The sequence below is a fragment of the Chelonia mydas genome, chromosome 1 (genome assembly GCF_015237465.2).
Source record: "Chelonia mydas isolate rCheMyd1 chromosome 1, rCheMyd1.pri.v2, whole genome shotgun sequence".
Taxonomy (NCBI): Eukaryota; Metazoa; Chordata; order Testudines; family Cheloniidae; genus Chelonia; species Chelonia mydas.
Genome location: NC_057849.1, coordinates 327022943 through 327047601, shown reverse-complemented (window position 1 = coordinate 327047601; position 24659 = coordinate 327022943). Strand labels below are relative to the sequence as shown.

At 40.8% G+C, this 24659-nt stretch overlaps 1 protein-coding gene across 2 annotated transcripts in view; it reads left to right on the top strand.

The window, feature by feature from the left end:
- HGF (hepatocyte growth factor) overlaps window positions 1-3423 on the top strand; it is a 73500-nt gene extending 70077 nt beyond the window's left edge. For both annotated transcript variants that reach the window (XM_027823227.3, XM_043552405.1), the window contains exon 18: window positions 23-3423. In XM_027823227.3, coding sequence (XP_027679028.2) covers window positions 23-196 — 174 coding nt within the window. In that variant the 3' untranslated portion in view covers window positions 197-3423. The remainder of the gene's footprint in view (window positions 1-22) is intronic.
- The last annotated feature ends 21236 nt before the right edge of the window (window positions 3424-24659 follow it).

Genomic DNA, 24659 nt, shown 5'->3' with positions numbered 1-24659 from the left:
TTCTTTATTTCTCTTGTCCTAGAGGGATTATGGTGGCCCCTTGGTCTGTGAACAAAACAGGATGAAAATACTAGTGGGTGTTATCGTTCCTGGCCGTGGATGTGCCATTCCAAATCGTCCTGGGATTTTTGTCAGAGTGGCATATTACTCCAAGTGGATACGCAAAATCTTGTTGACGTACAAATCTGAGTTATAGCTGAATATTTCACACAAAACCACCAATTCCATTCACATGAAGATTTCAGAGAGCATGAAATTAATGTGTAATGTAAAGATCCATGATTTTTTTAAAAAAACTACTTGATAGTCAAGTTTCCTGATCATTTATGGGTGTTTTCCGAAGATTTTGTCTATCAGTGTTGTTTTATAGATGTTGAAGTGAGCTACAGTATCTGCAAGTATGGTGACATATCTCCTGAAGATACTTGAATGGATAAACAAAATTGCAAAGATACTATTGCTGAATGCAGAAGTGTTTTGTGGAAATAGCTCATGTGGCCTCTTTAGGCTGCTTCTTCAGATCAGCTTGTCCATGAGATACAAAGAAAGCTTGTTTTCTTTAACACCCCTTACTCTTGCTGTGTACCATATACACTCTCTGTTTGTGGCAAAAATTCTATGGAGAGCTGTGTGCATTGACCAAGAACAGCGTATATGGACCTAATTCTCTTCCCCCATATGCAGAATTTAAATATGTTAAAAAATAATCTCTTTATTTGCTCATTTCATTGTGGGCCCAATTCTGCAAGCCCTCCATGAGCAGAGCTCTCACTGAAGTCAATGGGAGCTCCTTTTACATAGGATTTATAGGATCTGGCTCTGTACTTCTGTCCTAAGGGATATTACAATATACCCTATGGATAAGGGACAAGACAGAGGAACGGGTTGATGAGCAACTTATCAATCTTTTTTTAATTGTCCTAGGGTACATCTACTCTGCAGCTGGAGGTGTAATTCACTGCTCAGGTAGATGTACACAAATCTATACATGCTAGATTTGATTGAGCTAGCATGTTAAAAATAGTAGTGTAGCTGTGGTGGTGCTGGCAATGGCATGGGCTAACTTCCTGAGAACTTATCGAGAGTCACTGGTGGGATTGCAATCAGGCGGCTAGCCCATGCAGCTGCCCATGCTGCCGTGGCTACCCTGCTATTTTTAGTGTGCTAGCTCAATCAGATCTGGAAACTGCACCTCCAGCTGCAGTGTAGATGAACCCTCATATTTAAAAAACACGCCTAAACGTGTATTTCATAGGATCCCAGGAATGTATCCTGATTAGCTAATGACAGACCATTTTTACTATTAAAATTAATTGCATTGAAATAGAGACTTTAATGCCAGATTTCTCAGTAACTCAAGGGAATAACTCTGGATTTACAGCAGGGTAAGTAAGAGTAGAATCTGATTATGAGCTGATAGAATCAACAGGGAAAAAAAGAATACTGTTGTCATTAATGCATTTAAAACCAAATTGTGCCCTCAGATATGCCTGGGGGCACTGGAAATTGCATACTCAGTCTGAAGGCATAATTTCAGCCCTTCGTATGTAACAAACAGAACCACTGAAACAACCAATATTTCAAATCAAATGGAACACATCTTTTGATTTCAGTAACATTAAATATGTTTTATTTATAGGTGTTTTATTATCTTTAAGAAAAACCTAAACATGTGGTTAAACAATACATCTCTTGTATAACTCCTTTGAAGCCAATAGAATTATTGCAGAGATGAATCTGGCCTGTTGTAAAGTATGCAACATGTCACTAATAGTGTAATTGCTTGTGTTACATGTCTACTTGCACACCTAGGGCCATAATTTACATACTAAAGATGGAGCAAGAGAATAAATAGCCAACATCTATGAGGTTTCCTTGTGCTCCTTTAGAACATGTATTGTGTAGCTGAAAGTACTAAACAATTAGCAAATGGCAATATTTTATGTTAGATGGCACTAATTACCATGTACCTGCTGGAAAAAATGATACACTATATAATCCCATTGTACTTACTACTGTACATTAAATTGCATAAGGAACTTCATTGTTACTTTATTCATGAACTATGTAAATGCATATGTTTCAGATAGCACACTGTAAAGTATGTACCATATCTAACTACATAGCCCCTAAACTGACATCACTGTGTAAAAGTAAAGAACATGTCACCTTAATTACATGTAAGTGACATAGGGCTGAATCCTGCCTTGGTAAAAATAACTATGCAGGGAGCTGCCTTGGGAGGCTGTGAAGGTGCGGATTCCCCAAACTGTCCCTCACCAGCAAAGCATTTCAACTTTAATGGGACTTAGCTATATAGTTAAATACTTTGCTGAATAGTACCCAAAACAATCTACTGGCACAAAGCAAGAGGTCTTGCAGCAAGCAGATAAATAGGCATGTTCCTGAAAATCCTTCCTTGTGTGAGTAGTCCCACTGACCAAAATGGGACTACTCACATGAGTAGGACTACTCACAAGGGCTTCTAGGTTCTGGCTCATCACTTGTATGCCTGGATGTTAGCTGGGTGTACCTCCCACTTGGTCTGCTAGTGAAGGGGATTAGGCTTCATACACTCTCCCTCTGGCTCCTCTTGTTTTCCAGCGCAGTCGAGGGCAGGATTTAGCCTGTAGCACTTACAAGAAATTGTTGCCATTTATGTAAAGTGTATATTCTCATTAAATATGTGCTGACTATATCTTAACAAAAAGGCTTAACTTTTAAGGAGAGATGAGGAACTCCAAGTGAGTTTTTATTTTGTGCCATTGAGAAGAGCATGGATAAAGTATACAATGACATATTTACCTTTCCTATTGTAAGACTTGTTATGTGCTCACTGTGTTATATTTGCAGGCATTTTGTTATGTCTACCAACAAAATAAAATAAATTGGAACCTAAAGTATTTTAGTTATAATCTTCTGCTGTGCAGAGGACAATATGATTATATATATATATATGATAAATATACTGTTTTTTTGTTAGACAATGTGTAAGGATTTTTACCTGTTTGTTCTGGGCAGCATCTCAGTAAAATGAGTTGTGCAGAGTCAATGCTCTAGAACTTAACGTATTTGTAAGCACTTGCTTATCAGGTACACGCGCTGTCTCTCAGTATGGAGGGAATTTGACACTCTGAAAAGCAAGGAAAGAGAAAAATAATGACGTGATAATTAATTTGTACTTCATTTATTCCTGTGAATATTTCTTGTTGGTACCAATGGTACTGTACCAGGCAAATGTTATAGCTACAGCATTCTCCTTCAAAAGGACACTGTTAAGGGACTTTTTTCATTGTTTTAACAATATTTTTTAAAACAACTAGGGGCCTGATCCAGTGCTCACTGAAGTAACAGGAAAGCCTCTTACTGACTTAAATGGGCATTTGCCTGGGCTTTGTGGATGCAGTTCTGGCCAGGGCCATATTTAAGAGAAAAATTGGGTGGTAGTGGTATAAAGGGTATGAAACAAGTAATTAGGAAAAAACCTCAGTCACTGACATTGTCTTAACCCAAATTCAGCCTTTGTTTTTCAAATTTTTGATCCCGGCAAGAAGGATAACTAGTCCCAGGGCTGGGATAACAGACAAAAGTGTAATAAATAATTGACATGGGACTTTGAAAAACTTAGGGGCTGGTTCTGCCCCATTAAAGTCAATGGAGCTTTATTATTGATTTTCTTTGAGCACTGGATCTGCATTTGTTACTGCAAACCTCCTCTCCAGACTTTTTTCCCTTGATCCTAATCCGAAAACAAATGCATGACTCCCTGGGGAATTAGAAGTCTGAGTGGTCTTGATGCTGCTGAAATCCTTTCCCCGGGTTTAAGATGAGAGCTTTCAAGGGAAATCCTGAAAACCCTTACTCCTGCACGTAGTGCCATGGAATTTCATGGGGCTACTCATGCAATTGAGGGTTTTTAGAATAATACCTGAAGTTTTCTGTGAGGGACACAATCCACTCAGGCAAAAATGCCCATTGAAATCAGTGGATATTTTTTTGCCAAAAGACTACAGCACCGAGCTTGAAGTTTGCTTGTCTAAGATGACCACACATCCATTTACATAATCCCCAAATATCAAAAGGCATGAAAAATCATATCGCCTTAGAAGTCTAAATATGAACTAACTGATCCCATTGGAAGTCAATGGGAGTTTTGGCAGCGTATAGTCTGTTGGACTGGTCATTAAATGTTTTCTTAGCAATTATTTTCTTCTTTCACATGCACTGGTATAATACTGTATTGCAAGTGTTGGGGCTGCTGACAAGAACTAACATTGCTTTTCACCCTACCTTTACAGTGTCTCCTTATAAATAGGCTCATGGACATATGACTGTGGAGTTTCCTAATTTGGAATCTGACTTCAGGGAGCAGTCAGTGAAAAGCTCTGGATGGTTTGATTCTTTTTCTTGTATTTAAATAGGAACATATTAATGTTGCCTATTGAATAAGACTAGCTGAATGCCTATCAAAAAGGGAACACTGTGGTTATAACTTCTGTTACAAAAATTCTGTAATTAATGGCATTATTGTTAGTTAACAAAGTTGGTATTTTTGTAACCTTTATCCTTATTATTCTTAATAAAATATTTTATAAAAAAAAACACCCAAATCAGCATCAGATTTCTTATTTGGGGTTTGGAAATTGTATTGTTGGGCAGAGGCACTAATGCCCTTGAAAAAAACAAGAAGCCCAATTCTGACTTCAGGGGCCGAGTTTTGGATGTGCAAAGGAGGTAGGATTGGGGTCACATAGACATTCTTCCCTTGATGCATATTCAATGCTACCAGTAACACTGTTTGCATATAAAAGGAGGAATTGACCCCCAATTCAGGATTGGATCCCACCAACCCACCTCAGACGTCCCAATCAGAATTTTCCACTCAGAATGAGGGCATGGGTCCCAAAAGATGGAAGTATTTTAAAAAAAAAAAGAAGGAACTAACAGGAAACATGCAATTAACACTGAGCATTCCACATGAGGGCATTCCACACTTACGAGGAGATGCATAGCACCTTACATAATGAATAGCAGCGACCCGGATTCCTCAGAATTCATCTTGTTTACTTCATTGTAGTTTAGGATATAGAACAATTGTCCTCTATGTCACTTCAGTCTTGTACAGAAGTGTGTACTGCTGCTACTGATTTTCAGTTTGGGGTTAAAAGTCTAGTCCTTGGTTTTTAAAAATCAAAGTGGGTGCAAACCAAAACCTTAGTTGAGTTTTTTTGACATCCAAATCCAGATCTGAATTTGGTCAAAGGCCCCATCTTCATTAATGGTAAAACACAAAAATTGGTTCAAAAATGCACGCATTTTGGGGTGTTTGAAATCTGGATTTGAATTTTGCATCTTGAATCCACTGTTTAAAAAAAAGTTTTCTAAGTGACATTTTGAATTAGTGTTTCTTATCCATGACTACTGGAGTCAATGAGAATTTTGTCACTAACTTCAGGAATCCAGGTTTGCCTCTTTTAAAAAATTAGGAATACAAGTGATATGATACAAAAATGAACTGTTACCATATTGTCTCAGTGAAAGTGGTGATAATGCTTAGGTAACCTCATAGAAGTGTGAGAATTAGCTAATGTTTGCATAGCAGTTTGGAGAGGTAAAGCCCTGCTAAGCGTTATTGCCATCATATTAAATTCACTGGTTAGTGTTTTGTTATCTATGGGAGTTCCAAGAGTAGCGCACTCTGAACATGCAGGAGGAAAGCCCAGATAAATGCTTAGTATTTGTTTTCTGCAATCCTCATGTAAACACAGCAGGCCATTAAGCAATGCCCTGATGTATATCACCCCTGCCTTCAAAAGCGCCAATCTCTGGACAGCTACATTATAATAAAAGCCTTTTGCAATAAATAAGAAAGGAAACATCTGGAAACAAATATGGCAAACCATAAAAAGATTAATACCAAATAAGCTCTAAAATGAATAAATAAAATCTTTTATGTGGTCTCACTTTTTATAACGTGGGATATATGGTGTGAAAAGCTCCCCTAGCATAATCTAATAGCCTCGGTTTGCTTAAAAATGATCCATACTGTTTCAAAACACTTGAAGTGCAATGACTTCTCCAGATGCACACAGAGACTGTAATGCACACTGCACTTCAGAGGGCAAGGGCCTGCTCTTCCTCCCATTGAAATCAGTGGCAAACTCCATTTGAGTCTAGCGGTTAGACCCCAAAGTCTGCTCCCCTTGTTCATCTGAGCATTTATTTCCACTGACAACAGTAGAATTACTCCAGGTCCTGATTCATCAAAGCACACGCTTCAGCCCTGTTGAAGTGCTTTGCTGAATTGGCCCTAATGCGTAAAATGAACAGGATTTGTTCATTTGTTGTCTGTTCAACCACTTTTTCCGTATATATGCATGTTATATGTAGTTTGAATTCCATTTCTTACACGCAAATAAACTAGTTGTTCTGGATGGAATTACACCTCCCCTCCCCCCAGTAATTGCATTTATTAAGAGAACAGTTATTAGGTGTTGAGCAGTCCTTCATTTCAGCCTAAATGGAGGACACCTGTCAAGAGGTGCTAGTCTTTCTCAGCATGGGGCATTTCTTCTAGCCTATAGTGCATTTGGTTGGGTGGCTTAGGACAGTGCATTTCTGGAGGAAAGTTTTATAAAGCCGTATATGCAGGTGGTTAAGCTAGGAAACATGAACTTTGAAGTGTTAGGGACTGTATGGGGGCTAGTAAAAAGAAAAAATAAGGCTACAGAGATTTTCAGTGATTTGGGGATGAGGTTTTTGTCACTGGTGATAAGAGTTTACTTTAAATAGCTAATATGGTTTAGATTATATTAGTTGGAAATTTCTCCATCTGTTTTTGTTTCCTGGAGGATTGAGGTCATGTAATACAACCACGGGGGTGGACGGGGTTTAATGTAAAGCTTTGGTAATGTAGACTGTGTCAGCATGGGCTCATCAGGCCTGGTGCGTAAATGTGCCATCTGCTGCACAGTCACGAGTTTCACAACGGTGTTACTCCATGGAGTAGCTAAAATGCTTTCACTTCTACTTTTTTTTTAGCTAAAGGAAAACTTGGAAAGGCTGCAGCTCAGCTCAGTGTAAGCAATCCGCTGAGTGAAGTCTACCTCAATAAATAAAAAAAGAGGCTTTTAATTATAAACCCCTTTTTTAAAACCTTAATTTTGGGGGGCCTTATTTGGATTGCCTCTATGTAACAAAGTAGCTTAGGAGCAAATGTTTGCTTTTTGAGTGAACTGGGTGGCATCTGAGCCAATGAGCTTATGGAGAACGGGGATGCCAAGACTGTTTCTCCTATAGGCTGTGTCTGCGGCGCCACACAGGACCATAACAATTGACTTAAACGGTTGAGGATGCTGCCAGTTATAAGACTGGATGCTTGTTTTTCACTTTTGTGCCACATCATTTCACCGCAACGTTCACCAGTTGCTTGCGCCCGTCTCTGCTGAGGCTGGCTGTGAGAATGCGTCCATGCACACATGTACAGGAATCTAGCTTGCTGACTCTGCGCGGGAGTCATCTGTTACATCCACAGGTAGCCAGCCGCCCATGGGGAAGCCACAGCTCTTCCACTACAGGAAATCAGCGCCCCATTAAAGTTCTTTCTGGGCTCCCATCTCACCTGCTTTCATTATGAACGTTTCTTCTCAAACACGGGCTGGGTTTTCCAGACTTCCCTTCCCTTTTATCCTAACAGCGAAGGCCTGCTTTAGTTGTAAACATCTAATGCTTTAATCCCGTCTGTTCCCATTTAAAGCTAATGACTCTGCAGTTGTTAACATGCCAGCACTAATCCATGTGTATTAGTTTCTTTTACTTTCGGCTCAGCCTTTTCCTTTACTCATAACTTCCTGGCAGTTTTGTACACTTGCTAGGGTGGGAGGCAGGGTCATTCCAACCTTTCCTCTAACATGCTTCCCATTAAAGCTGGCTGGAACTTTTTGGACAGACGTTTTTTTTTTATTTTGTTTTTTCCTATCAAGTATCTGACAGAAACTTGGCTAGTTTCCTGCCAGCCCAGCCACCTGCTTCAATGTGCTGCCCATCAGCCTGCCATGGCCCCTGGGTTCCCCAGGCTCACAGCCCTGCTCACTTTCCCTGACAGTGAGCTGCTCACAACTGCCTGTCCAGCTGGCTCTCTGACTCCTTGGCACCCTGCTCCCAGGGTGCTTTCTCACACTCATCCCATTTCACTGTGCCCCCTCCCCAGCTGCCTTTTGTGGTGCTGTACTCCCCTACTTATTGGTGACTTGCATCCGGGCCTCCTATTGTGCAGTCTGACAGAGATCAGAGGTTAGACAGGCTCAGCGCATGCCCCCAGGAACAAGTCTTCACTGGCACGATAATATGTACCTGCCTAGTTTGAGAATTGCACTTGGTGAGGCGGGGAGGGGACCTCTGGGGCTTTTGCTTGAGCTCGGGCTCCAAGCTGCTTGTTAGCTGTGCAGTGACATCAGGCAGTTGGTAGCTCTGTGGGAACTTAGGTGTCTATAGGGTTTGACAGCAGCTGAGCAGTTTTTAGACTGGCAGTGTCATTGTCATGGGGACTTGGGTGCCTGAAGAGGCATTCAAGTACCTTTGAGGCTCTGGGTCCAAGCCATCAACTTGTCTGGTGAATATGTCATAAGCCACTAAACCAAGCAAGCTGCTGTCTCATCCTGGTTCTGCCCTGACCTACTATCTCACTTTGGGCAAATGACATTGCTTCTCTGTGTCTCTCTTTTTCCCCTCCTTTACTTTGTCTTTCTTGTTGGCTATTTTGATTGTAAGCTCTTTGGGGCACGCACTGTTTCTCACAATATATTTGTATCGCACCTTGCACATGTAGCCCCAGTCTCAGTCTGGGCCTCGAGGCGGTACTGTAGCACAAGTGAGCTGTAGCTCACGAAAGCTTATGCTCAAATAAATTGGTTAGTCTCTAAGGTGCCACAAGTACTCCTTTTCTTTTTACAAGTAATCCTCATGCTCTTCCCTTCCATGTTTTATCCTGGCACACCTTATTCCATTGAATGCTGACAAGGGAAACCAACAGGGAAACAGCAACATTTATGCAATTTAACTTTTTACACTGTTCTCAGGGTAAGATTTATGGTCCACTAAGGACAGCTTCTTGATAAGCTTATCCCTTCACTCCTTTCATGGAAGTCCACTTGGCTGTGTGAAGACACTTCGCTTTGCTTTCTCCTATGAGAAAGTGCTTTCCACATTATCTTCAGGGTGGAAATATTGAATGACCTCAGGCGCTCCCCTTTCTGCTTTGCTGGCCTGACTGTGGAACTCTCTTCCCATTTTCCCTTCAATTTTTCCTGCTTGAATATAAAAATAACGCTGAGCATTTACACTGCAGGACACTTAAATTCTGCTACAGACAGAGCCAGCAATGGACACTTGCCACTCCTGGGCGAGCTGAGCAAAATCTGACATAAATGCGCCCAAATGTGCACAGAGCAGAGCCGCAGCTCTGCTACATGCTCCTCCAGAGACCACCTCTGCTGGGCCCAGGCTCCATAACTTTCTATGCCCTCTCCAAAGTGCTGCCCCAGGAGGGGAGATTCAGCTCATGGGGGAAACCCTGGCTACAATGTAGTCAATCTGATCTTTGCCATAGTCATCCCTAAGATCAGGATTTAGCCCATGGCATTTCCAGCTTCCTCCAGGATCTTCCCTGAAAGCTCACAAGAGGCTAGTAAATGTCAAAAATCTGCCCATTGATGTCAATGGGAACTGCATTCATTGAATGAAGTTAGAACTTGGTCTGAACTAATTAATTTGTGTGTCCTCATGCTGAGGTAGGTCGATAAGTTTTAGGTGGAGAGAGCCAGCACAAAATGGAGAGGAGAATTCAAGAATGCCTGGCTCCCACTTCTGGCCTAGACCACTGGTACTCCACCCTTTCCCTATTGCCTTCCCATGGTTTACAGTCATTTAAAATGGAAATGTACAAGATGCAGAGTCAAACAAATGTAATGTAAATGATACAGGAGTTCAGTCCAAATGTGCAATATACACTAAGGGCTCAATCCACAAAGGTGTGTAAGAAACCAAGCTGCCTCTTTAGCTACCCAAGTCCACTAAGCTGCCCTGTAAGTCCCCTAGGTGCCTACATTTCTGAGGGTCAGCATTTGCAAAGCTGTCAATTCCAATGCCACCCTGCAGCTAAAGAGCTGCTCGGAGCCTTCGCTCGTGCTTAAGCCCCAGCAGGATTCTCAAATAAGGTGGCCTCCTAACCTGATCGGAGCATGCCTACCCAGTGCAAAAGACAGCAGAGGGGTGAGCAGGTGTTGGTGGGAGAGTGAGCATATGCTCCAGAATACCCAATAGCACAGTGGCTAGGGCATTTACCTGTGATTTGGGAGACCTGGACTCTAGTCCAAATTAGGAATTTGAAAACAGGTCTTTTGTATTCTAGGTGAGTACCCTATTCACTGGGCTAATGGTTATAATGGGGAAATAAGGGGGGAGTTCTCTTTCCTCTCTGGTTTATCACCAGAAAGGATTAGGCGCCTAAGTCTTGAGTGCAAATAAGTGCAAATAAGGCCCAGATCAGTGAGAGCTAGGCACCCCCCATGGTAAAAATCAAAGGACTATAGGCAGCATCCCCAAGCTTCTCCCACTTCCTTTACATTTCACTCATAGCTAGACAAATGGCTCCCAACTCAGTTTGCTGGCTTCTGATGATCCCTTTTATATGCACCTAATGAGAGGCTGAAGTTTCCAGCAGGTGGCAGGGTGCCTAGGAGAAATGCAGAGCATTGCCACCCCTAAATCCCTATGAGGATTTAGTCCTTTGACACCCCATATTTACGCACAGCAAGAGCCACAAAAACAAAAGCCAGACAACAGCACGGGTCTGTGTCTGTGTAGTCAGCCACTAGTATTAACAAACCTGACAGGAAATCAAAGCTGACTGGATTCCTTTACAATGCACCGCCAACGTGCAGAAACAGAACTCCAGGGGCAATCTATTTAGTCATTTGTTTGACTGCTGGGGGTGGGGGGAGGAGGCAAACTAAACCATCCCTTTTTTCCAACAGTACAGGCTTGGGTATTTGGTAAATTACCTATTGGGCTCCTCCAAAAGTCTTGTCCTAATTATGGTTATTAAGTTAAACTTATGCTCAAAGCAAGCAAAAATATTGGCTGTGATGGAAAGTCACCATTTAACTCAGTGGAGATCTGGTAGCAGGAGAGCTAACCCCAAAATATTTTTAAACATACAACACGTCATATCAAGTTTCAAATTCTCCCATTGCCTGCAGCCTCTTCAAAGCAATGGAGATGCTCAGTGCTACAGCTCACTTCATCGGATGCATATTTTGAGCATAAGCACGAAAGCTTATGCTCAAATAAATGTGTTAGTCTCTAAGGTGCCACAAGTACTCCTTTTCTTTTTGCGAATACAGACTAACACGGCTTCTACTCTGAAACCTGTGATGTAAATGATGCAGAAGAAGGAATTGCATATTCTGTCACAAAGAGTGAGAAAGAGAAGACATATTCTCCCATCCCCGGACAGCCCACTCAGCAAGCAACAGAAGAAGAGTTAAGCTCTTATGCCAGAGTTTCCCAAACACTTGTTTCTTTCCTCGTTCATTGAGATTAAATGACACTATGAGAAATGGAGACGTGACTTCAGTTAACACCTGGTGAAGCAGGGAGCAGAAGGTCAGCCGTCATGATATTTCATAGCACCTGTGCTCAGGAAATGTGTGAATGCTATCTTGTTGGTAGAAAAACGATGGACTGTCACACCATGCCAATGAAAATAAATGGAACTGGGGAGTGAGAAAAATATCTTTAAAATCCAAATGTCAGATTCACTTGGTACAATCTGGCTGCTTTGTGTGGCTCTAGTGACACTAAGCAGCCCTACAGCTGGTTTAGCTGTTAGCTGGGTTTATGGCTGCTTTGCACGGCCAGAGAACAGCCAAAGCATACAGATTAATCAAACCCAAGGCGTCTTACTTTAATGCTTACTTCTTGGCAGATACCTATTACAGTCTTTTAAACAGTCGCAGTGGGATTCACAAACTAGGAGTTCCTCGCCTGTGGGCCTGGTCTGGTAGACATGTTCTGAGCATGCCTGAACCCACACAACACAAAATGGTGGTGCCCCTTTATAACTTTTTAGCCCCACCCCCCACACTGGTGGTTAGATTGCTCACCCATGATGCTCGAGCTGTAGCTTCAGTTCTACCCGCTACCTAATGTGGAGCAGGGATTTGCACTCGGGTTTCCCATCTCCCATCTCTAACCCCTGGGCTATGGGTGGGTTGCTCTTGGTCTCTCTCCTGTGGAAGCTGTTCCGCTATGTATGAATATTTAAATATTCATTGGGCTAGAGAGAGAAATAGAGAGAATGACCCGTGTGCCCCATAGCCCAGGTGAGGACTTTAACCAGTGTGCTGACAGTTATGGGGGGGGGAGCACCTACGCCTCAGTTTTTCTTTAAAAAAGGGCTGACGTGAATTAGGTGAGGCGAGGATTTATAGCTGTGAATCCCAAGCAGCGAGATGCACTTCCCTCTGGCCCAGACTTAGGCACCTAAGTCCCCTTGAGGGGTGGGGCTTAGTCTGCACCCATTCTCCTCAGCATCTCCCAGTGGCTAGTTCAGGCAGCAATCTGCTTAGCGTACTGGCTCTTCTATGAATCACTCTTTTAAGTGCCGAACCTGTCCTTATAGGGGGTAATGGAATGTTAAACTGTATTATGCCATTCAGCCACAAGGTGGCACTGTGAATAAAATATCTTATTTAAAGGACCCTCAGCCGTAGCCTGGTAGAGCATTAAAGGATCTTATGATGAGCACACCTGGTGCATGTATAAGCAAGCTCTGTAGCTAGTCCTTCCTAGGCAGATTGTTCCTTCCTGAGTGGAGTACTTTGTATTTGTCCTTATTGAATTTCATCCGAGTTATTTTAGACCATTTCTCCAGTTTGTCCAGATCATTTTTAATTTTAATCCTGTCCTCCAAAGCATTTGCAACCCCTCCCAGCTTGGTATAGTCTGCAAACTTTATAAGTGTACTCTGTATGCCATTATCTAAATCGTTGATGAAGATATTGAAAAGAACCGGAATCCCTGCATGACCCTATTCGTGATGCCCTTCCAGCATGACTGTGAACCACTGATAACTACTTTCTGGGAATGGTTTTCCAACCAGTTTTGCATGCACCCTATAGTAGCTCCATCTAGGTTGCATTTCCCTAGTTTGTTTATGAGCAGGTCATGTGAGACAGTATCAAAAGCTTTACTAATGTCAAGATATACCACGTCTACCGCTTCCCCCCATCCACAAGGCTTGTTATCCTGTCGAAGAAAACTATCAGGTTGTTTTGACATAATTCATTTTTGACAAATCCATGCTGACTGTTACTTATCACCTTATTACCTTCTAGATGTTTGCAAATTGATTGCTTAATTATTTGTTCTATTTCCAGATACGGAAGTTAAGCTGACTGGTCTGTAATTCCCTGGGTTGTCCTTATTTTCCTTTTTATAGAGGGGCACTACATTTGCCCTTTTCCAGTCTTCTGGAATCTCTCTAGTCTTCCATGACTTCTCAAAGATAATCACTAATGGCTCAGATATCTCCTCAGTCAGCTCCTTGAGTATTCTAGGATGCATTTAATCAGGCCCTGGTGACTTGAAGACATCTAATTTGTTTTAGCCCTGGTCTACAGTGGGGGGGGGGGGGGGGGAATCGATCTAAGTTACGCAACTTTAGCTACATGAATAACGTAGCTGAAGTCGACGTAATTAGATCAACTTACCGTGGTGTCTTCACCGCGGTGAGCTGACTGCTGCCGCTCCCTCGTTGACTCCGCCTGCCCCTCTCGCGGCGGTGGAATACAGGAGTCTACGGGAGAGCGCTCGGGGGTCCATTTATGGCATCTAGACTAGACATGATAAATCGACCCCCCCGGATCGATCGCTGCCCGCCAATCCGGTGGGTAGTGTAGACACACCCTTAGTAACTTTTAACTTCTTCTTTCCCTATTTTAACCTCTTCTGATCCTACCTCATTTCCACTGTCATTCACTACGTTAGACATCCAATCACCACCAACCTTCTTGGTGAAAACCGAAACAAAGAAGTCATTAAGCACCTCTGCCATTTCCACATTTTCTGTTATTATTTCCCCCCCTTCATTGAGTAATGGGCCTACCCTGTCCTTGGTCTTCCTCTTGCTTCTAATACATTGGTAGAATGTTTTCTTGTTACCCTTTATGTCTCTAGCTAGTTTGTGCCTTGGCCTTTCTGATTTTGTCCCAACATACTTGTGTTATTTGTTTATAATCAGCGTTTGTAATTTGACCTAGTTTCCACTTTTTGTAGGACACTTTTTGATTTTTAGATCATTGACGATCTCCTGGTTAAGCCAGGGTGGTCTCTTGGCATACTTCCTATTTTTCCTATGCAGCGGGATAATTTCCTCTTGTGCCCTTAATAACGTCTCTTTGAAAAACTGCCAGTTGTCTTCTATTGTTTTTCCCCTTAGACTTGCTTGCCATGGGATCTTACCTACCATCTCCCTGAGTTTGCTAAAGTCTGTCTTCTTGAAATCCATTGTCTTTATTTTGGTATTCTCCCTCCTACCATTCCTTAGAATCATGAACGCTATTATTTCATGATCACTTTTACCCAAGCTGCTTTTCACTTTCAAATTCTCAACCAGTTCCTCCCTATTTGTCAAAATCAAATCTCGAACAGCTTCTCCCCTGGAAGCTGTCTCCAACTTCTGAAATAAAAAATTGTCTCCAATACGTTCCAAGGATTTATTGGATAATCTGTGCCCTACTCCGTTATTTTCCCCAACAGATGTCTGGATAGTGGAAGTCCCCCATCACCATCAAGTCCTGTGCTTTGGATGATTTTGTTAGCTATTTTAAAAAAAGCCTTATTCACCCCTTCTTCCTGGTTACGTGGACCCCTACCATGGTCTGTAGTGGACCCCTACCATGACATCACCCTTGTTTTTTACCCCTTTTATCCTTATCCAGAGACTTTCAGCACGTCTGTCTCCTATTTCCATCTCAATCTCAGTCCATGTGTATACTTTTTTAATATATAAGGCAATACCTCCTCCCTTTTTCCCCTGCTGGTCCTGCATGAGCAAGCTGTACCCTTCTATACCAATATTCCAGTCATGCGTATTATCCCATCTCTGTGATGCCAACTATGCCATAGTTGTGTTTATTTACTAGCATTTTGAGTTCTTCCTGCTTATTCCCCATACTTCTTGCATTAGTATATAGACATCCCCCCCCTTGTTCTGTCTTGTCTTTCCTTTATCCCTGCTATATCAGCCCATGCTCCCCCTGAAATTCCAAACCTTCTCCCAGGTCTCCATGTTCTTGACTTACCTGTGGGCTTTGGTCACTTGCCCGCTTTGAACCTAGTTTAAAGCCCTCCTCACTAGGTTAGCCAGTCTGTATCCAAATATGCTCTTCCCTTTCCTTGATAGGTGGACCCCATCTCTGCTTAGCAGTCCTTCCTGGAACAGCATCCCGTGGTCAAGTAATCTGTGGGACAGAATCCTTTTATTATTTTATTAAAAAATATAGTCAATCCCAAATGTTGGCTCTTAACATTTTCTTCTATGTATCTAACAATGGATCAGAGAACAAAGGTAAAAATTGTTTTATAAAAATCTCACAACTGTCCAGAGGGAAAGTTGCATTGCAAGAATCTAAGCCATCTGATTATTTAATCAAGCCAGCTGAGTTTTGTCAAAGAAATTATTCTAATCCATTGTACGAACCACAACTCTACAATTAGGCAGACAGTTGGCGATTAGTATGGAATAGCTTTTAAGATCCAAAACAAGTGCTGAAGACAAGAGTAAGAGTCACATGGAAGAGTTACTTTACTTCTTTGTTTTGAGGCATCTCAATAATGAATTATTATGAGGCGTCTCAATAATGAATTATATTAATAATGAATTATTAATTATTCCTTTAAAAATCAACAGAATGCCCAATTCATAAATCCATAACAATATGTTGTACATATACTACATACCAATTATAAAGCACTTTATACCTTCAAAGTGCTTGACAGATATTAACTAATTCGTCCTCACAATACTATTGGGATGTACGATAGCAGGTATTATCCTTTGTTTACAGAGGGAAAAATAGAACATAAGAACATAAGCATAGCCCTATAGGGTCAGACCAAAGGACAATCTAGCCCAGTATCCTGTTTTCTGACAGTGGCCAGTGCCAGGTGCCCCAGAGGGAATGAACAGAACAGAGAATCATGAAGTGAGCCATTCCTTGTCGCTCATTCCCAGCTTCTGGCAAACAGAGACTAGGGACACCATCCCTGCCCATCCTCGCTAATAGCCATTGATGGACCTAACCTCCATGAATTTATCTAGTTCCTTTTTGAACCCTGTTATGGTCTAGAGGTGCAGTGTTTAAGAGATATTCACAAAGCTGTCACTTAAACTACAGCTATGACTGCCCTATTTGGAGTTACAGCTTTACCCTGTGAATTAGAATGCTTTGATAAAATTCAGCTAGTTTTGACTGAGTAATTCATAGGGAGTCAATCTCAGAGACAGGATTCGAATTCAGGAGTTCCTAGCTTCCCATTGTCTACTCAAATCACAGTACACCTCATCTCTCTATTAATTTTATACAATTCTCAGAGTAACTTTACTATGCAGGATACAATGCCACCAACATTTGTGAAACCATCACAAGTTGCCTTCCCTACTTCTCTCCAGTGCACCACCAAATTCCTATGCCTGAGCTGAACTGTTACTCCAGATACACAGAACAAATGGACGGTTTCAGAGTAGCAGCCGTGTTAGTCTGTATTCGCAAAAAGGAGCACTTGTGGCACCTTAGAGACTAACAGATTTATTTGAGCATGAGCTACAGCTCACTTCATCGGATGCATTCAGTGGAAAATACAGTGCGGAGATTTATATACACAGAGAACATGAAACAATGGGTGTTACCATACACAGAGTGATCACTTAAGGTGAGCTATTACCAGCAGGAGAGCGGCGGGGGGGAAAAAACCTTTTGTAGTGATAATCAAGGTGGGCCATTTCCAGCAGTTGACAAGAACATCTGAGGAACAGTGGGGGGTGGGGGGGGATAAACATGGGGAAATAGTTTTACACTGTGTAATGACCCATCCACTCCCAGTCTCTATTCAAGCCTAAGTTAATTGTATCCAGTTTGCAAATTAATTCCATTCAGCAGTCTCTCGTTGGAGTCTGTTTTTGAAGCTTTTTTGCTGAAGAATTGACACTTTTAGGTCTGTAATCGAGTGACCAAAGAGATTGAAGTGTTCTCCAACTGGTTTTTGAATGTTATAATTCTTGACGTCTGATTTGTGTCCATTTATTCTTTTATGTAGAGACTGTCCAGTTTGACCAATGTACATGGCAGAGGGGCATTGCTGGCACATGATGGCATATATCACATTGGTGAACGAGCCTCTGATAGTGTGGCTGATGTGATTAGGCCCTATGATGGTGTCCCCTGAATAGATATGTGGACACAGTTGGCAATGGGCTTTGTTGCAAGGATAGGTTCCCTGGGTTAGTGGTTCTGTTGTGTGGTGTGTGGTTGCTGGTGAGTATTTGCTTCAGGTTGGGGGGCTGTCTGTAAGCAAGGACTGGCCTGTCTCCAGTGTGGATGGCATTGTGTTCTGCACGGCTGAGGTTATGGGGCAACTGATGCTGCTTTTCCACAATTTCAGCCCGTGCACATCGGCGGAAGCACTCTATGTAGAAGTCCAGTCTGTTGTTTCGACCTTCAGGAGGAGTCCATCCAGAATCCTTCTTTTTGTAGTCTTGGTAGGAAGGTCTCTGTGGGTTAGTATGTTGTTCAGAACAAATGGAGCACATGCTGTTTATCCAGCTAACCAGTTGTCAAGTATGTTGACATCTTCCATCAGAAAAAGAAACGTAGCTATCCTTACCTTTCTTTCATGAAGGTGAATACAACTCCATTACTTAAGTCTAGAAGGTAATGGACCCAATCAGTTCATTCAATTGTACGCCTTTTATGAAACCAATAGTATTTTAGGGCCATCAAGTGACTAAAAAAATTAATTGCGAAAAATCGCACGATTAATCGTGCTGTTAAACAATAATAGAATACCATTTATTTAAATATTTTTGGATGTTTTCTAACTTTTCAAATATATTGATTTTGATTACAACACAGAATACAAAGTGTACAGTGCTCACATTATATTTATTTTTATTACAAAAATTTGCACTGTAAAAGAACAAAAGAAATAGTATTTTTCAATTCCCCCATAACAAGTACTGTAGCGCAATCTCTTTATCATGAAAGTTGAACGTAAAAATATAGAATTATGTACAAAATAATAAGTGCATTCAAAAATAAAACAATGTACAACTTTAGAGCGTACAAGTCCACTCAGTCCTACTTCAGTCAATCACTCAGACAAACAAATTTGGTTACAATTTGCAGGAGATAATGCTGCCTGTTTCTTGCTTACAATGTCACCTGAAACTGAGAACAGGCGTTCTCATGGCATGGTTGTAGCCGGCGTCACAAGATATTTATGAGCCAGATGCACTAAAGATTCATATGTCCCTTCATGCTTCAGCCCCATTCCAGAGGACATATGTCCATGGTGATCATGAGTTCTGCTCAATAACGATCCGTAGCAGAGTGGACCGACACATGGTCATTTTCATCATCTGAGTCAGATGCTACCAGCAGAAGGTTGATTTTTCTTTTTTGATTTTTCGGGTTTTATAGTTTTCCGCATCTGAGTGTTGCTCTTTTAAGACTTCTGAAAGCATGCTCCACCCCTCATTCCTCTCAGATTTTGGATGGCACTTCAGATTCTTAAACCTTGGGTTGAGTGCTGTAGCTATTTTTAGAAATCTCACATTAGTACCTTCTTTGCGTTTTGTCAAATCTGCTGTGAAAGTGTTCTTAAAACGACCATGTGCTGGGTCATCATCCAAGACTGCTGTAACATGAAATATATGCCAGAACGTGGGTAAAACAGAACAGGAGACATACAATTCTCCCCCAAGGAGTTCAGTCACAAATTTAATTAATGCATTATTTTTTTTAACGAGCATCATCAGCATGGAAGCATGTCCTCTGGAATGGTGGCCAAACATGAAGGGGCATACGAATGTTTAACATATCTGGAACATAAATATCCTGCAACGCCGGCTACAAAGGTGCTATTTCAAAGGTTGTTCTCACTTTCAGGTGACGTAAATAAGAAGCAGGCTGCGGTATCTCCCATAAATGTAAACAAACTTGTTTGTCTTAGCAATTGGCTGAACAAAGAGTAGGACTGAGTGGACTTGTAGGCTCTAAAGTTGTACATTGTTTTGTTTTTGAGTGCAGTTATGTAACAAAATAAAAATCTACATTTGTAAGTTACACTGTCATGATAAAGATATTGCACTACAGTACTTGTATGAGGTGAGTTGAAAAATACCATTTCTTTTATCCTTTTTACAGTGCAAATATTTGTGATAAAAATAATATAGAGAGATCACTGTATGCTTTGTATTCTGTAAGGTAATTGAAATCAATATATCTGAATATATAGAAAAACATTCAAAATGATTACTAAATTTCAGTTGGTGTTCTATCGTTTAACAGTGCGATTAATTGTGATTAATTTTTTTGAGTTAGTCGTGTGAGTTAACTGTGATTCATTGACAGGCTTAGTATTTTTATTAGCGTGCTTTTCATAGCGATTTATATATTGACATATTGATTATACACAGGGATCACTTAATCCACCACTGAGGTGAAATTAAACGATTGTTTCATACAGCATGGCAACTATACACAAACGCTTGGGACAGTAAGTGAAGCATACCCTTGGAAGGAGAAATGTTGGAAGGCAGGATGAACTGAAGTTGGAATTTGTTCCAAGACACCATTTTGTAAGTGCAGCCTAACACAAGCAACTGGGAAGGAGTTCTTTTCTCATGGCATTGTGACAGTTTCATATAAATGACATTTCATGGATATAAAATGACAAATAATTAAAAATTGTGACAAATTACTAAACAGAATCATAGAAATGTAGGACTGGAAGGGACCTTGATAGGTCATCTAGTCCAGTCCCTTGCACTAAGGCAGGACTAAGTATTACTTAGACAACCCCTGAGACATGTTGTCTATCCAATTCTTAAAAACCTCCATTGACATAGACTCCACCATCTCCTTAGGTAATTTGTTCCACTGCTTAAGTATCCTTACAGTGAAAAAGCTTTTACCAATGTCTACCCTAAATCTTCCATGCTGCAATTTAAGCCCATTACTTCTTATCCTCTCCTCGGTGGTTAAGGAGAACAATTTATCACCCTCCTGTCCGAAACAACCTTTTATGTACTTGAAGACTGTTATTGTGTCTCCCTCAGTCTTTTCTTCTCCAGACTAAACAAACCAAATTTTTTCAATCTTTCCTTGTAGGTCATGTTTTCTAGACCTAATCATGTTTGTTGCTTCCCTCTGGGCTTTTCTCCCAAATTATCCACATCTTTCCTGAATAATAGACTATTGTATCTTGGTTTATTTATCTATTTTCATATGTATATTTCTTGCTGGAAAATTATATGTCAATACAGTTTAAGGTCACCAGCTCTTAAAAGGAGTTTTTCAGTGGGTTCAATCCTGCTGTGCAACAGCTTTTAGAGGTGGTCTAATACAACATAGATATTTTCCTGTGTCATTAGACAGGCACTTTTCACACTCGGCCCCCTATCCTGTAAGCGCATTCCTACATCAATGTCATGCTCCACAGCTTGGTGGTTGTGGTACTGACTTGGTATGTAGTAGGCTAAGGTTCAAAACCCTACTCTACCTAATACAAAGTAGAATTTTAAATGAGTTGCACCTAGCATGGGATAGAAAAGAGAACAAGAAGAGGTTCTTTAAATATATTAGGCACAAGAGACAGAAAGAAAATGTAGGTCCTCTACTTATCTGGGAAGGAGAGCTAATAACTGATGTCATCAAGAAAGCTGAGGGGTGAAGAATTGCAAGTCAAAATAGAGAAAGAAGAGGCTAAAGAATATTTAGATGTATTCAAGTTAGCAGGAGTTGATGAAATTCATCATAGGATAGTTGGGGAACTAGCTGGAGCAATCTCGGAACCATTAGCAATTATCTTTGAGAACTTCTGGAGGACGGGTGAAGCCCCAGAACACTGAGGTAGGGGAAACATTGTACCTCTCCTTTAAAAGGGGAACAAAGAGGAGCTGGGGAATTATAGACCAGTCAGCCTAATGGTGATACCTGAAAAGATACCGGAACAAATCACTAAACAATCAGTTTGTAAGCACCTGGAGGATAATAGGGTTATAAGGAAGAGCCAGCAGAGATTTGTCAAGAACAAATCAAACCAAACCAACCTAATTTCTTTCTTTGATGGGTTACTGACCTAGTGGTAGGAGATAAGCAGTAGATGTGAAATACCCTGATTTTAGTAAAGTTTTTTGACTCCCCCCCACCATGACACTCTCATAAACAAATTAGGAAAATGTGGACTAGATGAAATTATTATAAAGTGAGTGCTCAAGTGAGTGCAAGACCATCCCTATGGAGTAGTTCTTAAACTGGGAGGGTGTATCTAGAGGGGTTCTGCAGGGTTGGTGATATTCAATATTTTCATTCATGACTTGGATAGTGGAGTGGAGGGTATGGTTATAAAATGTATGGATGACACCGAACTGGGAGGGATTGAAAGCATTTCAGAGGACAGGATTAGAATTCAAATTGACTTTGACAAATTGATGAATTGGTCTGAATTAACAAGATGAAAATCAATAAAGACAAGTGTAACGGACTTCATTTAGGAAGGAAACAACAAATAAACAAGTACAAAATGGGGAATAACTATCGAGGTGGTAGTCCTGCTCAATGGGATGCAGCTGCAAAAAAGGCTAATATAATTGTGGGGTGTATTAACCAGTGTGTCATATGTAAGACACAGGAGGTGACAGCTATGCTCCACGCCACACTGCTGAGGCCCCAGCTGGAGTACTGTGTCCAATTCTGGGCACCACACTTTAGGAAAGATGTGGACAAACTGGAGAGAGTCCAGAAGGGACACTGCATCAAGGAGGATTCAGGTTACAAATTAGGGAAAACTTTTTAACGATAAGGGTAGTTAAGGCCTGGAATAGATGTACAAGTGAGATTGTGGCATCCCTATCATTGGAGGTTTTTAAAAACAGGTTGGACAACCCACATCAGGGATGGTCTAGGTTTACTTGATCCTGCCACAGCATAGGGGGGTGGATTTGTTGAATCTTCAAATTATCTTCCAGCCCTCTATTTCCATGATTCTATGATACACGGGCAGACAAATGTATCTATGCAGAGTGAGTGGGACTCCATTTAAGTCAATGGAACTCCAAGGAGATGCAAAGGTCTGTCTGCACGTTATGAGCTTGCAATGTTGGAATCTTAGTGAGCTCATTTAAAGCTCAGATTCAGATGAGAAAGGCCACCATTTACACATCTCAATCTTTCCCTATTTATGGGATTAATATATTTGGATATTACCAACCGATCTGGCAGCAAAGAAATTTAAACCATATAGAGCATTTAGTGACAAAGCCAAACAAAAGAGACTCAATACAATCACCTGTTAGGCAAAACTGGTTGACCTGACCCTTCTGGAAAACTGGAATTTCACCTGTAACCTTTCTGTAGAATTTTAACTGCCGCTTACAGAATTCTGTTGCAGAGCTATAATTTTCGATTGCGTTCTAGGCTGCTTTAAAAGCCTCTAGAATTGAATAATGGTATCCATTCCATATAATGTTGGGTACTGTCTTTCGAACCTTATTCAATTTCCACATCAGACTATTGGTTTTATTTGGGATTCTCAAATGTTAAGATTTCCCATTAAATGGTAAAACATTGACTAACCCAATGTTGAGTATTTCACACTTCAGCCTGATTAAATTCCTGAAGCCCTTATTTATATGATTAGTTACAATATTGTAGGAATGGATTCAGAGCCTTGTCATCTATTTCTTTAAATTCATATTACGTCCATTTCCATGTAATAACAATATACAAAAATATATCCCAACATAGCAATTGGCCCAGTATCAACAATATTTTTTTCAACTCACTCAGTCTTGCATGGTCCATTACACTCCTTACTGCAAGCTAGTCACACATCCTTCAATCCACCCTTTCCACAAAAACAGATAAGCTTACTGTGCCCTGAAATTCAACCAATTCAAGCTCCATAAGGCCCAAGGCCTTTATCTGGTAAATGATATGTCAACACAAATCCTCTTCTGTGGTTACAAAAGGTGACATTTGAAAGAATTACTGCAGCATCTTGTACTTGGGAAACTAATGGTATCTTATCAGGTAACCTTCCACTGGATGTTCCAATGGGAACTAAAGGAGGCTAATTATGGTGGTAAAGATTTTTTTAAACACAAGAGAATGGATGTTGAAAGCTACTTCGGGGCTCAGCCTCTGGCAAACACCTTCGTTTGAACTTAGTAGTCTTATATTCTGGTGATAAAGAACAAACCCAATTCTCTGTAGGGCTGTTTCTCTCTTCGATAGATTTCACAGGGCTATTTGAAAAGTGTTTTTCTTTGGAAAGGGCAGATTCCAGCAGGTCAGTCCTCATGGTAATTTTGCATGAATCCTACCTACTTAGGCATTAGGTAAACTTCATTTTTTGTTAATGTACTGTAGGCACATGATAAATTGGCCGCTGATGAGAATAACAGTCTCCTAAACTAATCAGTCTTCCCAAACTCTCTTAGCCCTTTTCTTTCAAAATCATTTAAAAATATTGTAATAAATGAATACTAGGCCAATGTTCCAGTGTTCATAAACTATCTCATGAGTGCACAGGCCTGGTATTAAATTCTCTTCATGCCAAGGATCAAGTGGGAAAAACAATATTAGGTAAAGTTTCATGATCATGTGATGTGTTGCATGCTTGCTATGAAGTACTTAGAAAGTCAAGGATTCTTGAGCACCCTACAGGATGAGGTCCTTACTACATTCTTTCAAATAACCTTCTGATTAGGCATGTGCTATTTTCTCTTATTCCGATATGAGTGAATACACACTAACATCTGTAAACTTCTTTCCAGTGATCTGCTGTATTGAGCAGTCTCAGTTTAAAACTGCATAAAGCATGCCTTATATTTGCTGAGATTCAGATGCTTTCTATTGGTCCTATAAAACTGTGCATTTTCATGACAAATAGGGAGTTTGTAGTTACAATTACTCTTGTCTCTTTTGAAGCAGGAAAGCTGGCAACTTCTTATCTAGACTTTAACAAGTTGAGATAAACCTTCACAGCAAAATGTCTCTGGACTGTCAGAGCTTTTAGCTACAGTGAACTACTTAAACTGAAAGCAGCTGTTATAAAATTTATCTGTAAGATGTTCTGTAATGGCTGGAATATTATTTAATGAGGACTTTTATTGAACTGAGATAGTTAAGAAAAATCCAAGCTCCATACACACAATAAGGCCTGGTCTACACAACAAATTTAGGTCGACATAAGCCATGTTAAGTCGATCTAATCACTACCTCGTCCTTTCTGCTGATCTAAGTGGCCTGCAAAGTCAATGTCTATATGCCACCTCTGTAAGAGGCGTAGTGCTTGATTTGACAGCCACAGGT